Below are 18,350 nucleotides of genomic sequence, written 5' to 3'. Positions count from 1 at the left end.
TGTGTGTTCACCCCCTGCTACACGCTCTATCGGTGGCTTGCAGGATACTGAAAATATTAAAAAAATCTATGGAACGTGTTTCGCTGCCCCGAATAATTGGCACTAATCGAAAGCTTTTAAGGTCTTTGAGTGGATCTCTCTTAACGATGCAAAAAGAGAGAGAACGTGCCCGTTCCGGAAAACACATTTCATTTACGCTAGCTTTCGGTACAGTGTCATTTTCTGGCAGCGTATCATCCACCATGGCATAAGGAGTCAAGTCCTATACGTCGTTCCGAGTTGTGCAGAACGGCGATGTAGGGGGAAGGCCATCGTCAGGGAGGCAAATGGGGCGCTGATTGGAGTTCTACGACCTCCGATTTTTCTTTCGGCGATAATTCAAGGAGCGATAAAAATGTTGTCTCACGAGCGAGTAGCCATCTTACGTAAAAGGTTTAGGACCTTTACACTCCTTATATAAGATGCGTAAAGACAATCCAACTCTCCTCTACTCCATAATATTTAACGGAATACTTACGTAACAATATCTAATGATTCCTTCGTAGAAATGGAATTTTGTGAATTCATAGCACCAGTCCAATGTACTTGCAGGAGCGTTGTTTTTCTCCCAAGTACCACATCGCACGGCCAATCATGTACACCTGTTTTTTTAACTGTATACTTTGCATGAAAGATATATCTTTTGTCATGAAATAATGCTTCATAAAAATCTAAGAGACTGCCAACGGTATCCTTTCGCACAATTTCTTTCACAAGGTTAAAAATGTAGCCATAAACCTCTTTTTTTCACTTATCACGAAATGCACAATTTGGTCACACGCGGCAACCACCTGGTGTTTATCATTATTTATATCACCAACAGTTGCTTCAGTAGGAACATTACAAATTATATTTTTACCCTTTTCATCCACGTAACTACCAGATCTTTCCATCTCGGTGCTGATATATATTTTAGAATATTTCTATTTATAAGTGAATCTAAGAGTAAAGGTATCACTTTTTTGTGGAATGCCTTTAGATTCGAAGAGTATAAAAAATAATTTTATAGACATGCGAAAATAATGGACTCGCTATTACCATTTCACCGTTTCCAACTAGTTCACTCGATCTCGAAAGAAAGAGAAACGGTTCATACTAGACGCCATGGAATGTAATTCCCGCAACTCGCGCATAAAGCGATTCAATAAGATCATCGCTTGTGAAATAGGTTTCTTACCCGATCTTTGAACAGTTTCGTAGCGCGTGTGATATTTATGCAATTCCCAAGGACGTAGTCCACTTCATATAACTACTCAAAGTAAGTAGGGAGCTATTTTCAATTCAGGGGAATATCATTCTTCTTTTCTGTTACGCGAAATTGCAAGAGAATAATCGTCTTCGGAGGAAGTGCTTTACTGAACTGGGCGTTCCAGGAAAAGTGTGGTTGAATCAACGAAATGGATATCTGCGGGAAATTAAGAGCCTACGATCCGGAAGATGCTTTTCCTTTGGCGTCGGAAGCGTAACTGGCAGTGGGCGTATTTGGATAAGGGGCGGATCCCCCTCAAGACCAAACGGTTGGAGAATTGAGGTGTAAGGACAACGGAGGTGTCATTGGAGTCTGGCCTGTTTAATTTCACAATGAAAAACGAGATTATGATTTGAAGCAGTTTCCCAAGCGTGCATTATCTCGAGGGGGGTGGAAAAAGGGGTATGTGGCAGATCTTGGCGCGGTTGATAGCACATCTGTGCCCCGCCTGCCTCCGAAGCCGTCACCGAGAAAAAGGACCACCTCAATTTGCCAGATAGAGATTCAGGAAAAACCAAACCAAAAAAGAGAATAAATATATCCAAGACACGATTCCAATGAGGCAAGTCAGATAAAATGCAATGGAATTCAACAAATAAACGACATCACTAAGAAATTTGAAAAAAATACCACAGAAACACGACATACCAATGCCTTGGGGAATGCGTTTTCACTTTTCGAAAGATCGCGTACGTGTGTGCACGTATAGCATAAAATTGGCAAAAGAATTAAACTTAATACCAGTGAAGAATTCTTTACGCACACGCGAATCGAAGATCTGAATACTCGAAGCGCACGGGTGGCTGCAAACATCGAGAGAACTAAAATTCACTCGGGCGGATGTGATTCGACGTGCGAGGGCAAACATTACCTCTTACTAATATCTCGCCGCGATGTGTGAAACTCGGAATGAGGTGGGAATTACATTCCCTTTGCCGTCCAGGAAGTTATATATCACCCATAAATGTCACCCCTTCATGGGTTTATCTCCTCCGGAGAAAACTTCCCGATTTGAACCCGCGACCCTCCCGTCAGCAACCGAACGCTCTATCTGCCATGCTATCACGTCCGCGAATGACGGCGATTACATTAAAACTGCGATGCAGTGGTTCGTTTGAGGAAATCTACGGCCCCGTATGAAGATAAGGGTGATTGTTAGTAGTCACGGTAGACGGCGTCCCTCCAAGGTGGTGCCGTCCCTGCTTCCTTGTGATTCAATTGGATGGCTTTGTACGCGTTGAAGCTAGTTAACAGGTAAACTTAGAAGCTTATCTCGGCAGACGGAAAATCCTGTATGCAGTGGAGAAATAACAAAGAATTGACTCCGCGCATCCTTGACTCGTTTAAAAAAAGATGGCAGCTAAAAACGTGGAGCAACGTTTAAGCAACATATTTATTACCAGCTTTGTGAATTATTCAACCGAGCTCAATTGCTAATCGTGGTCTATTCTTTAATCGCTTTCAATTTTCGAGGTTCAATAAGTCCACTAAGGCGTCCATTGTTGACAATAACATTGATTTTGTTCCAAAAGGTTGCTGTATTCACACACACTTGTACACAGTTTCTTACCATCAGAAATTTGTTTTATTTTAGGAGCGCGTTTATGGAATGATATTACAGGGTTTGTTTACTCAGGGAATGCAAACAAAAATATTAAGTGCTGACATTATTTCTTCAACATTGTAAAGGAATCACAGAACACGCATAGCTGTAAAAAATGATACATTTGTGCAGCCTACCGCGTAATGACTTCTCATTCTATTGATTATTTTTCCGGAGTACGAGTACTTGTTTGATTCTTGGCTATCTGACGTTTATCCCTTCAGAAATGGTACAAGATATTTATGCCGTAGCTATACAATAACGATACTTGCTGAGAAATATTAAAGGAGAATAATCATAATGGTATATATGTATATGTATTTGTATATATATATATGTATATATATATTTGTATATATATGTGTATATGTATATATTAATAGATCCAAATAAAGGAGGGGCAACCTAATTTCCCGTGCCGAATTCTATTCCGGCAATATATGATCCGCCTTCCAGCCAGAGTTAGAATATGTGCTGAACGGAAGCGTAGTACTTTTGTCCGTTACCTTTGATCGATCACTTTATCTTGGAAAGTTTGGCTACACTTTCCGCAGACACTCGCGAGTAATCGATTATGAAGGCGTCAATAACTTCGCAGATTTGAAGGAGCAAATTCCATATTTGTACATTAATGGTAAGTATTTTTTATAAAACAACGAACCACAGTAGTTTTCAGACAATTTACTTCTCAGTCTGAAACCCGAAACACTCATTATTCATTTAGTAACTTCATATTTAAAAAATCATCGCATATCCGGATATTTTGGCAAAAGATTGCAAGTTATACATGAATACCCTTTGTTAATTGAATATGTACACATTTTAAACACTCCAAAAGGATGTTTATTACGCCCAGGTTAAATGTAGACTCATTTTTTCTCCCAATAAAAAAACTGAAGTCCAGTATTGCATACCTGAAACCTTTACCAGAAAGTAATTATCAATTTTACCATTACTTCATCGTAGTAGAGTAGTAATAGGTTTCCATTGGAACCCTCCAAAAATTGAAACAATGGTTCATGCCCCAAACAGAGCTGAGAGCAACCAAATTCAGTGGGGAATACAGATCTTCAGAATTACCACTGAGAAACGAATTATTGTCTAAATTACTGGCAGAAGACGATTCTTACTAAGCCAAGAGAGGATAGTAATGTGATAAATCACAAAAATGTAATAAACCGCAGAACTTATGCAAGTAATTTTAATTAAATACATTTGTATGTAAAAAAATTTACATTCAGTACATATACAATTATTTCCATGGACAAAATGAGGAGACGTTAAACATGCAATAACCCATAATTATAATTAAAATTCACTATTGATATCTGCACAATATGGTGCAATCCTCAAAATATTTGAGGTGATGAACGTAAAAACGCAGTAAAAATAATAATATAATAATGCTTTTTCTTATACCCGTGTCAGTTTCTTTCTCGTTGAAATGAGCAAATGTCCACACCTGTTGCATGTATCAGCGAACATTGGAGGTCATTTTTATATACTTTCACCTCGTAGGTAGACATGTTCTTCAAGGCGTGGGGCGACAAAATTATGATTTTTGTCAAAAAAGTTGACGATTGCTTCCAAATATTCGATTTTCTTCCTTCAGTGGAGAAAGTCTCATATCATTTCCCCTGGACGCACTTACAACTTTTCATCTTAAAAACATAGAACATCCAAATAAATATTCTAGACGGTACTTAAAATACACGGAAAATATTGGAACTCACCGGTACATATGCCCTCATGACCTTATTAAGTAGTAATGAAAGTAAGGAATTTATAAAAGATGAATTGGAATAACATTTCATAGAACAAAAGGAAATATAAAGTAAATTGAAAAACATGCCACGTGTGTGATTGCTACATATATTCTAAAACAAATATCCAATGATCAGGAGAAGCCAGGAATGAAACGAAATTTATTATTTAAATATCGACGGCTTCTGCGGAGTAATCATGCCGAGGATGCTTCTTAATCCTTCACGGCTACGACGGAGAAATCTCAGAAGATTAGCCACTTACTAGTAGTATGGTACATTAAATAAAGTTCAGAAGAGTCATTTAAATATGCTACCATTCACGTTTGACCCCGCCCCTCGGGCGTTGACCAGAAAACATATCTATAATACTGTCGAATGCGTAAGGAGAATCCTGCACATTTGACGGCGCTGGTTTTTTTTCTCTTATGAAACATTCGTTGACTCAGAATTTCCTCCAGCTAGGCCTTTTAGTTGGAACCGTTGAAGATGTACACAAGTTTTCCACTTTGATATAAATCATAGATGACAATGGCACCCTATGCCAAACGTAAATGAACTATTTAGTCCTACAGAAGAACTCTGATTCGAATAGGTTCGTTGAAAAATAAAATCGACCGTCTTCCGACCCGATCTTACCAAAATAATTTGGTACCCTGAAGATCACGCAGTGCGTTGAATCGCGATGCTGTTAATCAAACACGAATAATGGAAGCTAAAAAGAATTCTTTTTTGTTTGCAAAATATGCGGTTATGAGTTTTTCCCATGCCGTTCTCGGAAAGTTTGATTCACACACTCAGAGGCTAAGGGTGTACTGGTGTCGCACTGCTCCACTTGCATACTACACAAGGAAGATAGATAAGTCTCTGTTCTTTCGCGATTATTATATATATATATATATATATATATATATATACACACATATACATATACATATATATACATAATTTCTTGCACCTTCGAGCGAAAGGAGGATCTGATGAAAAACAGTGATTCGACGTTTGATTAAAACTCCCTCAGTTTTGTGAGTAGATCACCCGTTACCAGGAAGATTCATTATTTGTAGAAGTTGTCCTTGGGAGCTACCGCAAAACCCTTGAAGGAAAGCCCACGTATTTCCTGATCGGGATTCTCGTTTGCACCAAGACCCTGGAATGGATTCACTGTTTCCGTGCAACCACTTGAGTCGAGATCGTCCTTTCGACGCTCAGTGGCCTCCTCTTCCATGTGTCCTTCCTCACCAGCTCTCTGGCCCAGGACACAAACTTCTCCACCCGTTGGATCACGGGGTCGACTTTCTGCTGCAGCCACTCCTCTGCGGCCGAACGGCTCACGTACTGCGAGAGTATCCGCCCTGTCTCGACCCGGTACCTCTTCAGCTCCCTCTCCAGCGCAACCTCTCTCTGGAGAGCCTTGCTAACTCTCCACGGACTTGAGAACCCCCTCCTGGCGTGCCACTCCGTCAGCCACCCGACCCTCTCAGCCGTGTCCTCTGCCAGGGACGCCTCGGCCAGCAAGATCGGCCACCTCCTCGCCGCTTCGAGGGCGTTGGCTCCCGGGAAGGAGCAGCCTTCTAGTGCCGTAGCCCAGTAGCTCTCGTCCGCGTAGAAGGCCTTCGGCGTGATCCTCCCCACGCCGTCCGGGCAGGAGAGGAGCCTGCTCCACGAGTCCAGAGTCGACTGGCGGAGGATCGGGGTGGAGCCCGGGGAGGGAGAGGTGAGCAAGAGGAGGTTGAGGAGAAGGGATGGGATGGATGGCGGAAGAAGCTCGCAGAGGACGGCGAAGTGGTCGTAGCGAGACCAGCCCGTGAGGACGAACCCCCTCAGTGTGTCCGGGGACTTCAGGAGACGGGAGCGGCCCAGGCGCCTGAGCAGGGCCGTCCATGAGAGAGTCCCCGTCACCCTACGGCCCATGTCCGGGAGGTACGCGTCCTCCTTGTTGGCCCCTTTAAAGGCGCCGGCCGCCCAGAGGTGGCGGAATGGAGCGTAAGCCCTCCAGAGGCGCGGGGGCACGAGGGACGAGGCGTCCTCGGCGTAGGCCCAGACCATCACCTCGACGACCCCGTCACCGAGACCGGAGGAACGGAGGGCTCCCGCCGGGGCTCTCCGGAGCATGTCGTCCCATATGATGGGCGACACCTTCGAGGTCGTCTCCTCCTTGACGAATTCGGCCACCCGCTTCACGTGCTCCGCGAAGACGTAGAGCTTCTCGTCCATGGCCGCCCACGCCGCCCAACCAGAGGCGAGCTCTCCGCTTCTCAAGGTCTCCCGCACCCGCTTCTCGCAGCGGGTGCACTCGGCCAGGTGGAAGACTTCGTCGCAGCCGATGTGCAGCCACCGGGCAGAGGAATGCAACGCCAGCACCTGCGGGTGGTTTTTATTCAGTGGAGATTTAGTAAACCGGCTCGACCGAGGCAACGATTATCCACAGACAATCTCATTTAGTCGTTATGCTATGGAGTCAAAATGTTTAAGATCTTATCGTACCAAGCACGCGACGTGTTTACGAATCCACCGTAACTCCAAGGCAACATACATGTAGTTATGGCCGGGTATGAACCGAACCATGGACCAGTTGGAATTTGCCCTACGAGAATTGTAGAATTAGTGTAAAACTTAGGATTCCATCGGGTAATTTAAACATGAAGTTAACAGAAAGCAAATTAAAAAAAATTTTGCAAAGCATCTAAGCTTGAGGAATATACTTGTATCCTCCGACTCAGAAAATCGGGAAAAATGCTTTCACCGGATAACCTTAACATGCTCCGATTGACATTGCATTGGAGTAAACTATGGCCAATTATTGATTGAAATCAATATGAAAGAGAAAAATCTTAATTTGTAATTTATTTTGTTTTCTACAATGACGCAAAGACGATACATACAAATAGATCAATAAATTTATCTTAAAATCTAGCAACCAATAACGAATGTAATGATTATTTTAATTATATGGCCAAATATCAGAATCGCTCAACATATTTTTACTGGCATGATTTGCCATAAATAGTGAAAAAATGAAAGAAAATATTATAAAAATATGAAAAACCAGATAATAATTAATAACCTTATACGCACGTGCATCATTCTAGTGGATACATGCACCAAAGAATGCACAAAGGTTATATTCCTAGAATTGCAGGTTAAAAAAGAATTCTTTTGAGGTACCATTAATGAGATTAGAGAATAAAAATGTTGTATATTAAATTTGTTGTAGTAAAGCCTCATAATATAAATTATGCAGCATTTTGGCTGAATGATTTAAACGCCTGGCGATATATCTCAACGTACATTAATAATTTACTCTTTGCGTTTATCTTTTACTAAAGCAAACATTCGCGTGGAACATTGTGATGGAGGGGATTTACCTGTCTTATAATTTCCTGAACTAGAAGAAAGGCGTCAGGATTTGATGGACATATTTCCTGTGGAAAAGCTTCCAATTCCCTTAATCTTTTGAATTCTGGCAACTTTAAGGCAAATTCCAGATGCCCGAATGTCTGAACCAATGGGATGACTTCCAAGCCAGCCCTAGCAGCCTCGGATAGAAGCTCGCGGATCTGAGAAAAAAAGAGAAAAAATTAGAATCGTCCGGTATATATTATGCAAAAACACTTCATGTGAGTCCCATATAAATATACACACAATTAGTCAAATATTAAAACGGTGTGGTAAATAATTACAAAATTTATTGTAAGCACTGAAATAGTAGTTGAATTATTTGTATAGCTTTCTATTTCATAATATATTTGAAATAGAAAATTTCACTTTAGGATTCGCATTAGTTTTTCCAGTATTTAGGTACATAATAATAATAATTTACTAGTCAAAAATCTGTATATTGGTACTATTGGTTTTTCACCGTATTCTTATGGTTTACTGGAAAGTTGGCATATTGGAGGATTTCCAATCGAAGAAACATCAATTTAAAATTTATATTAGAATATACAATCTTATATTGTATAATTTATTTACAATACATAATTTAATATTTATTGATCCTTTCACGAAAAATATCAATACCCTTGACGATGCCAATGCATGACACGTGCAAATGAACTTACTCAATATTTGTATGGCGTAGAAATTTGTTATCCGAGGAGATGGAAAACAAATTAATAAACAGTGTGTTGATACCCTAGTCTGTTTCGCCAGTGTCCTTATATCCATTCGTCCAAGGTTTCACAATTACAAATTTGAACGAAAGAGACAATTGAGTATGATATAATTTGGATTCCGCTATTCCACTTGAATGGGAGGCGATATCAGTGCGTTGCCCAGGAGAAACATAGTTATTAAATTATGTCCTCATGTAGCTTAAATCGTCTCACCTCCCCCTCGGTGTAGGCGTCTTCGGAAGACGCGTTGGCCAGCATGCCATGGAATGGGAATGCATCCTCGTACTCAATGAGGAGAGCATTGGCGCCGGCGGCAGCTATCAACGGAAACAGGGCTCGGAGATAGCTCAGCTTCGGCGGGGCGCCCTGAAAACAACAAGTAGATATGAATTTTACGGTGATACCTCTCAAGGATGAATTATTTATATTTTTGAGTGAATTTCTCCAAGGTCCGACGACACAGAATAAAAATGGCCATTCACACCTTTACTCTATGGTAGAGTGCGACTTTCATGGGAGGATTCAGAAGGATAGAACTCCACGGAAGTAAGTTATACTTTTAGCAACTAAAGCAGCTTTTCCCCTTGGCGTGTGGAATTTGTTTATTTTCATAAAAGATGCTACATCTCTCCTTCTGAAATTGCGCGCAAAATATCTTTTAAGGACGTGAAGGGAGTCTTAAAAAGCGAGAAAAATTGAACTTAATTTATGATAAGATACTATTTCACTCCGTGCTTCAGATCTGAGCCGCCACTTTCATTGAATTGAGCATTAATATGATAATATTTGACAAAGCCTCATTGGAATTAGAATCAAAGTTGACCGATCCACCTAAAGTGCGTAATCACACTGCGCAGTGCCATGAGAACCAGCAGGTTGAAATCCAAGGGAAGAGCTCACTTATACGGATGAAGTGAGTATTTTAAATGAATCGCCGAAACATCATCCGTTTTAAATAGCTCATGTTTTTTTTAAATTTTAATATCACACATTGAGTAGCGTTTTAAAATTATTAGAGAATCTAGGTTTGGAATCACTCACGGAGTGAAGGCCAAATCACAGATCAAATCTCTTGCATAAGTTGGAAGTTAGCCCCATCGTTTTACGGCAGGAGAGATCATTTCAATAAAATTCGAGATATTTGAGTGCAGAACAGATAGATTTAACATTTAATTTTTACCACGAACGATAAGGGATCATAATAAAATAACGTTTGTCCGACCGCGCTAGGAGGGAAAGGTGTTTTCGGTCCAGGCTAGTCTGGTTTGTAATGACCCCCTGCCTCACACCCTAGCGGTGGCTTGTAGGGTACTTAATAAAACTAAACACAAACATAAATAATGGCACATTGTGGCACAAACCTGAAATAAAATATGCTATAAAATTATGACATATGAAAAAAATTGGAAAACAATATGCTTGAAGAGCCTGCGAGATAGTTGAGGCCGATAATTTTGGGAATTCCATTTTAACGATGAAAAGTAAACTCACATTACGCTTTAGCATCATCAGGATTAGTGGTATAATACGAGACACATTACATTTCGTCGAGAGTTGTTTGTTACGATGGGGGAGGAAACAAGTGGTGGGAGTTTCAGTGGGATAGGAGAGTTGGGCGGAGGGATTGGGTAGGGAGTCAGGTGTGATGTTAGAACGTAACTGGGGAGGAGACAAAAGGGGATGGGGAGCAGGGGATAAGCCATTACATGGTTCTCTGGAGTTTTCTTAGGGATTAGTTGCGGAATACCTAGGAGGGAGAATGGTAAGTTTTGTGGTAATTACTAATGGGTTCCTTCTTACTTCTCCATAGGTTATGGGTGTTATGAGTATAGCCAATTCCCGATATAGCTTGATATAATATGCTGCTATATTTTTTTAATTACCTGGTTCTTACATGTAGGTTTACGGTAAATAGCAAATTTGTTCAAAATCTGTGCAAATCGGAGAAAAAAATCCTTTTATCCCTCCTAGTGACGATCTGACTATGCGATGCGGTGAAGCATAAACAGCGTAAAATAATATTGCTCTTTAACTCTCTCGTCACATCCTCCCAATACTCTACACAGGTGATATATGCGTCAACTAACCATTTAAAACTAAAGTCACGTTCGAGGACATTACTCTATGGAACTGGCAAACGAATGATTGAAATTATGTCCAGTAATGTTGTCAACTATTCTATTATCGTTGGGGAAATCTATACCAGTCCGTGAAAAAAAATGATTAGGAAGATGAGGGATTCCCAATCAACAAAAAAACTTGAGTCCGTGTCTATCAATGAAAATCTGATCTCTAAGCGTATTTTTATCAATTAAATCGCGTTACGTGCATCCCTTGTAGTAACTACTCATTAGCGATATAAAAACGGATTAGACGCACAAAAAACAAGATGAACACTTGAGATAACATTAAAAAAAATTGTCAGCAGGTATAAAAATTAAGAAGGTCATCTTGAGTTTTAAGTTGGCTGCCTCGAGATTGATATCTCACTTGAAAATGACAACATTAATCTTTCAAATTCCATTAGATAGTAATGTGTGACCATCAATTGGATGAATCTCCTCTAGTTCGAATGACCAAAGTGAAAACTTACGCTTTAATAAACAATGCTGTTTGCTCTTTGTTCACCAAAGGACTTGCGGAAGAGAATAACCTAAATATTTTTGCATGAGATTGTGATTTCAAGAAAAAATTAAATGTTTACATGTCTATGTTTCGAAACCTGTAGTTAAATAAGTTCCTAATCGCAGATATTTCGTTCTTCTGCTAATTTGCCTCGAACTCAGAATTTCATGCAAGGTATTTTAGGTTGATCTTGATCAGTTAATACAGTTTATGATAATTTCAAAATATATACATGCATATACATACACATCTATCGCTTTTCCAAGAAAATATCAATATTTATACACGGTAATTTTAGTGATAGTAATGTACCGCAATGGCAATTACCTATCGAACTCCTTCCAATGATCCTATTTAATGTACTGCTAACACTAAAATCACTACTATACAGACGTTCATTTGCTATGGGATATATTGAAATACGAATACGAACTAATGCATGCTAAATCCTATCAACAAAAATTTAACTCCTCCGTCTCAGTAGATATTTACAAAACTATCCAACCGTATAACATTTACGCGCTTTTCCCAATCCTCGAAATAATTTTGGCACACGATCTTTGGCACTATTAGCTCTTTCAAAGATGCATTTTTAATTTCATCTATGCTCGTAAAAATACGGCCCTTTAAGGTTCTCTCTATTTCTGGGAACAGAAAAAGTCACACGGGGCCATGTGTTAGCAAATATGGAGGCTGGGACATTATTAAAGTGCTGTTTTTGGTCAAAGTCCACGAACAAGCAGCGAGCAGTGTGAGCAGGTGCATTTTCATGGTGCCAAAGCCATAAATTATTTCGCCACAAAGACGGGCGTTTTTTCGTATTGCTACATGCAAATGGCGTTGAACTTGTAAGTAGTACTCCTTATTGATAGCTTGACCTTGTGGCAAGAACTCATGTTGCATTATGCACTAAGCGAAATTACAAAATCCCCATTACTTTTTGAACACACCTCGTCCTAACTAAACTCCATCACATCTCTCCGGAAATGATTATAACAGTCTTCTTCATGTCCCTGTTCTGTGTTTCTGATATTATGGGAAACTGGCTCCTCTTTTTACTGCTTTAATGCACCTGCATCTTCTTTTTTGGGTGTACAGTAATTGAGCCCTCCGGGGCTCGATCCTGGACTTCGGATACCCGCCGCGTTTCATTAGTAAACGATAAATAAATTCTGGAACTGGTAATCTCCATGGCTACGACATATCTACATTACCTGACGTCTGCCAGCGTGCGTGATACGCCACGACGCGTAGACAGCCCGATAAGTTAAAATGTTCCAAATTTGATTGATTATCTTTCAATTTCTAGAATTGCGCGACCACGTGCTTTATGTTTGAACCAGAAAGGAGAATGCATATCAAAGCATTATGACACACGGTGACTGGCAGTTTTCATCATTATCTCGTTATCAGAGGCGACCTTTTAAGGCATCAGACTTTACTATCTATTCTGATGAGATAAAAAGATAAAACACCCAAATTAATTCAGCGTGAAAAAGTTGGTATTCCATATTTTTTGCTTTAACGAGTGGTCGATGTAATTTCAAGAAAATATACAGGAAGCTGACATATATTTCTGAGTAAAAAAAACTTATCTGATTCGGAAATTTGCGCGACAAGGTAAAATGTGAAGGCGAAATATGTTGTGTGTATTTAAAGCGTGGAATCATTCACTTAAAGCATGCTGCAACTAAAAATGTACTACTGAGTTGAGACAGCAAAGCATGTCATTCACTGTAAGTGGTCACGTGGAAATAATTGGCGACGATTCATCAAATAAATAAATCTCATGTTTCTGAGGTTTTCTTCAAAAGACCTGATTATTTTTTTTACGGGAGGTTCAACGGTGGTACGCAACATTGGTCAACCCTTCAACGAGTTTTATATAAACCACTACTTTACCCTGGTCGCACATTTTTGGAATGAATTTTACACGTACATTTCAGGTGAAAATTGTTGGTTTCTGAACATGCAATAAAAAAATGTTGGAAGTTTTATTCATGAAAACTTGAATGCATTTTCAGGGAATCAATCAGTCGAACTAAACGTAAGTGTTTACATGCTTCGTGACTAAGAACTTCAATCCTACGGCTGATATTGCTTTTAAGTAATTGAGAAACTAGACTCACTCACGAAGGAACTCAAAGGGAGCGTTAATGCTTACAAAATAGTTTTCTATTCGCTAGGGTAATCGAGGTATAGCGGAACGAAACTTTTCTTGACTAACTTTGATATAAAATTAATTATTATCAGGAATTAGACTAGAGGCTGTGCTCTGTCTGTGGTGCCTTATGACGTATTTTTCCCACCTTAGTTTAAACTGCAATATCCTCTTTAAAAAGAAAATGATTTTATAGTCCAGCTACCAATTACTCAATATTAAAACCCTTTGAGAGAGATCTATAAAAAAACAGTTTTGTTTTTTCACTTTTTATGTCGTATGTAATTCGTCAATTTTTTCATTAAACTACTTGAAGTTTATTTCTATTATTTTTCATAACATTGAGCTTCCAACTTTTTGGAATCGATGCATTTTAATTCATCCTTGGGGGACAACCGATCATATCTAGATTTTAAAAAAGTGTGCACAAATTGGTGTAAATGCGAGGATTTTACATTATCCATATAGCTGCAATTGAATCAAATTAAATTTCCAAGTAGAATACGTTCATATCTTAAAAAGTAATATATATATATATATATATATATATATATATATATATATGAAAATAATGAAATATTTTTAAAATCATTTACCCATGTTCATTGAGCACGAGTCCTACTCTCAATATCTACCACCTCTACCCCGGATACTTCCCTGAAGGCTGAAACTAGTTTTAATCTGACTTATTGTCATATTTTACTTGAAAAACTTTCCACGTATTTCTTGACTCGGCGCTTTTCCTGATTCCATCAAGTAACATAAGCAAATTCCACGCCCTCTTTATTCGAAAAAATAAAGCCAGTAAACCGCTCCTAACTCATTCTCATGTTGGAAAATATCAATAAATATTTTACTGTATATTTGTCACTTCTTGAGGTACCATAAATACATGGATTTTCAGTTTTCTTACGTTAAATGAAAATCCGTTAGGTGTAGGATTAATAACGATACATCAACCTTGATCTCACAGGAAAAGTCAGTCTGAATTGTACCACGGATAACAATCGTTCATCCCTTTCAAAATGAATTATATAAGACTCTTTGTGGAATAATTCAGGCCATTTCACAGACCTTACTCTAAAGTATTTCTTGTGTCACAATTCGTTATTGAATTTATTCGCTACGTTTTGGTATCATAAATTTTAGTTAGTCTGATTTATATTATTTTTGTCCTCACATAACTGAAAAAAAGTCTTAGGAATTATTTAAAGCAAGAGTGTTGATTTTGCATTCAGTTTTTTAAGCATATATTTATGTATAGCATTTAAGCGTGAGTGACGATAGGTTAGATATCTCGATAAATAATTGATATTTTACGTTAGAGAAGCAGACTCAAAGGGCTTTTATTCTTTTCAGGACTCGCATATTGATATTTCTGAGAGTACATTGAGTGCACTAACATTGAGTTTACATTTAATGATGCGATTCATCGAGTCGGGTCTTTTTGTCTTTTTTGGATTGGAAAACCTTCGCTTAAGTTTAGACAATCATCTGTCATGTGATTGACTCTCGAAATTCTTGGTGCATGATCCCACAGCAATTTCATCTCCTAATTGTATTAAGCAAGCAGTGGATACCCCGGACATTTATGAGATCGAATAATTGAAAACTGATCCGGTCTGTTGAAGATATCGTTTTCTGTTCTGGGAGCCCGAACGTATGAGACAGCATAACTATGTTGAATTTTTAACGCGTAATTCAGCGCCATGACAGCAGCAAAGAATCCCATCCCTTTTGTTGGACGAGGAGGTAATGGGCACCAAGTGGACACGCACTGAGTGGGATTATTTGGTCGAATTTTCAGCTATGAAATTATGCTACATGCATGATCCTCTACGAGCCACCGTTAGGGTGTGTGGCAGGGGGCTGTAACACATCGCAGGGTTAAGCTCATATATGGGAGCGTAACGATGCTTGCTGGTTAAAGGAACACTATAGGGGATGAGGGGAAATAATCGTCGGGTTCTTGCATGTCTGCATCCAATAAAATCTGGAAAAATATACATTTTTGCACATTATTTGGTATTTTTAACCATTTAAATATTGTCAATTTCAAGCTCTTTAAACTTCATGATGAGTCTATCACCATGACTGATCATCACCATGTCTGATCCGGACCACATTAAGAAATTTGAATTTGTGCATTGTCCACAACACAATTCTGTTCATTGTGCTTGATTTGATGTTTCCTGTACCCTTTTCATATGTTGTAGTCAGTTTTTGTGGACATTCAGCTTAACACGCTTGCGTTTTGTTGCATTTACACAAGATATCATTAAACATAACAGTTTCATGTTTAACTTCGTGGAATTCCTTTATGATGAGGGTAAAAAAAGAAACTTTGCACTTCCACATAAAAATTTAATATTTCACGACCATGGTTTCGATGGTGCTCAGCATTATTACTATTACCGTTTCCCAGTTGTCTTTTTCCTCATCTGAGGATGTAATTTTCCTTCAGGTAAGGCCTTAAGGAATAAGAAATTGCTGGAATTCATACCCATTTTCGAAATTAGAGTTTAGGCACTGCATCATCAAATGTAACAATCTATTGGGGTACCAAATATTTTCCATCAATTATAGGTTATTTTTGGATGAAGCCCGGGAACTTCGTCGTAGGTGATTTATAGATCACTTTCACTAGATCAAACAGCTATTCCTTTGCACAATTTAGTTATTCAGTTCACTTCCTTTTACTTTCTTTTTCTTTCTTTCCACCTCCATTCACCTTCCCAATTGCCTTTTTTTCTCCTCCAAACTAAAATGAAATACTTAATTCCCTCGCATCCTTTACATTTCCGTGCCGTTTTTCGGATTAATTCCACCAAATTTATCTTGCCCTAACAAATCGAACGAATACGTCTTCCTGATTATCTCGCATATATTGACGAAACATATTTTAAAATCTTCCAATCTTTATTTATTTTCCCCAGTCAACGAAAATGTGTTGAACCGGACAGTGATACATTCCGCAGGTCTTTACTAATTCTTCTTTATTCAAAGTTGTCAATTGCATCCCTTTGTTGAATGCTTATTTTAGTGACGTCGTTCTTTTAGCGGTGTTGGCACTATGACCTTTTTGTTCAAAATATTGCCCCATAACCATCTGCTCCAGTGCATTTTCTCTTGTCTTTAACGTATAACTCTTTCTTGGGAATTTCGATGCCGATGTTTGGCTGTTTTATTTTCAGCCCGTACCGCAGAGTTATTTTGACACTTATTTTCATTCCTGCCTCCAACCCTTCTCGTTTAACTATTATATTTTCATTCGTGTTAGTGAAATAGCAGGGGGCAATAACTTACATCCCTATCTTGTAATCCTGATTTCGTCTGTCTAATTATGTTCCCCATCCATTGATAATTCTGGTGTTGTTAGATTTATGTACTGGTCTCAAATAAGATACCCATTCCTCCAAGGCTCTCCTTGGGTTGATTTCGGCCCGGTTTTATTTTTTTATGAAATCTAATCTTTAGCTAACGTGGAAGTTTTATTAACATTAATGCTCCAGGTCGGATATTATGAACGATAAAGTGCTCGTTAGTGACCGCTGACATGCAAACTTCCTCGGGTCACAGCAAGTCTGGTTTTAATTCACTCCCTGCCACACACCCTAGCGGTGGCTTGCAGGGTAGTAAAAATACTAAATACTAAGAAACATACTAAAATAGAAACTAGGTGTACTCTTTTACTTACATTAGCAAACGTTAAGCATAATTATAATGAGAGATTGAATAAATGTCGTTTCTGTAAACGATCACCTTGGACTCAACCGAAAGATACAAATAACACAGTCTTGGCTCTCTTCTTTCGAAAACGTATCGAATTCTAAACTGACGTATGGTGCTGTCGGTTGTCCATATAAGCTTTATCTTTAATCTCTCACAAACTTACGGTGTAATCGGATGGTAGTTAACATCGCGATCTCGTATCATCCGTCCTTCACCTCGAAACCACATACACGTGGTACCCAGATGGTCCAAAGAAATACCGAAGACTCAGAGTGAGACGATAACAAGAACGTTAATAAAGATAGTGCGTTTATTGAACACACTAACAAGCCGTGAGCTAAAGAAATTTCCATGCGCATGATCTGCAAGTCAAAGTCTGCTGGTCCCTTGAGTTAGTTTCGCTATTCGACATCAGATGACACCATTGCCTTAACTGAGCGTTTGAGTTAAAATTTAAGTCTGTTAAGAGCCCACGATCAGCATGTACTCTATCATGTATGTATTCGTATGTAATTTTCGTTGTAAGAGTTATCTTTGACCTAACCTGACCGTTGCCACCAGGAAATTTGCCTAATTGTAACGTAATTGTGTAAATAAATAATAATAAATAAATGTACAATACACGATGCCGAGCAGGTGCAGTAAACCAGGGAGACATTCAAACGAAGTTTCTCAACCGGTAGGTCATGGTACCAATATTCAACACCAGGACATACGAAATTAATGTTTAAACATTGCATTTATTGAATTAGAGTAATTTTGACTAAGAAAAGTATCTGCAAAACTAATGTCTTCCTCAATGGGAATAGCTATAGAAACGATTCTGATCGGATTAACATTCGAACGGTATTTGTAAAAAAATATTTTCACGCAGTTGCGTTGAAGCTGTGGGATTAAAAGTTAATAAATTGATTTTAAAAGCATTGACCTGGCTGAATTAAAGGAGAAGAATCATCGCATGCACTGCGAATCGGCAAAGTTATATTGCATAAAATATGAGCATTTAAATACACATATACTCGTACATGGTACACTGCAAGTCTCCGCTAGGGTGAGTGGC

The 18,350-nt window shown here is 38.9% G+C and overlaps 1 protein-coding gene across 2 annotated transcripts in view; it reads right to left on the bottom strand.

Annotated features, from left to right (window-relative positions):
• Positions 1-4,077: 4,077 nt before the first annotated feature.
• The window catches only part of LOC139687448 (hexosaminidase D-like), a 120,272-nt gene continuing 105,999 nt past the window's right edge, over positions 4,078-18,350 (bottom strand). For both annotated transcript variants that reach the window (XM_071584609.1, XM_071584610.1), the window contains exons 3-5: positions 8,986-9,138; positions 8,023-8,214; positions 4,078-7,018 (exon numbers count right to left, since the gene is read on the bottom strand). In XM_071584609.1, the coding sequence (XP_071440710.1) occupies positions 5,816-7,018; positions 8,023-8,214; positions 8,986-9,138 (1,548 nt within the window). In that variant the 3' untranslated portion in view covers positions 4,078-5,815. The remainder of the gene's footprint in view (positions 7,019-8,022; positions 8,215-8,985; positions 9,139-18,350) is intronic.

The sequence above is a fragment of the Hetaerina americana genome, unplaced genomic scaffold, assembly GCF_022747635.1.
Source record: "Hetaerina americana unplaced genomic scaffold, ioHetAmer1.1.p SCAF_2, whole genome shotgun sequence".
Lineage (NCBI taxonomy): Eukaryota > Metazoa > Arthropoda > Insecta > Odonata > Calopterygidae > Hetaerina > Hetaerina americana.
Note: the sequence above shows the minus strand (reverse complement) of the source record. Positions and strands in the feature narration are given on the sequence as shown.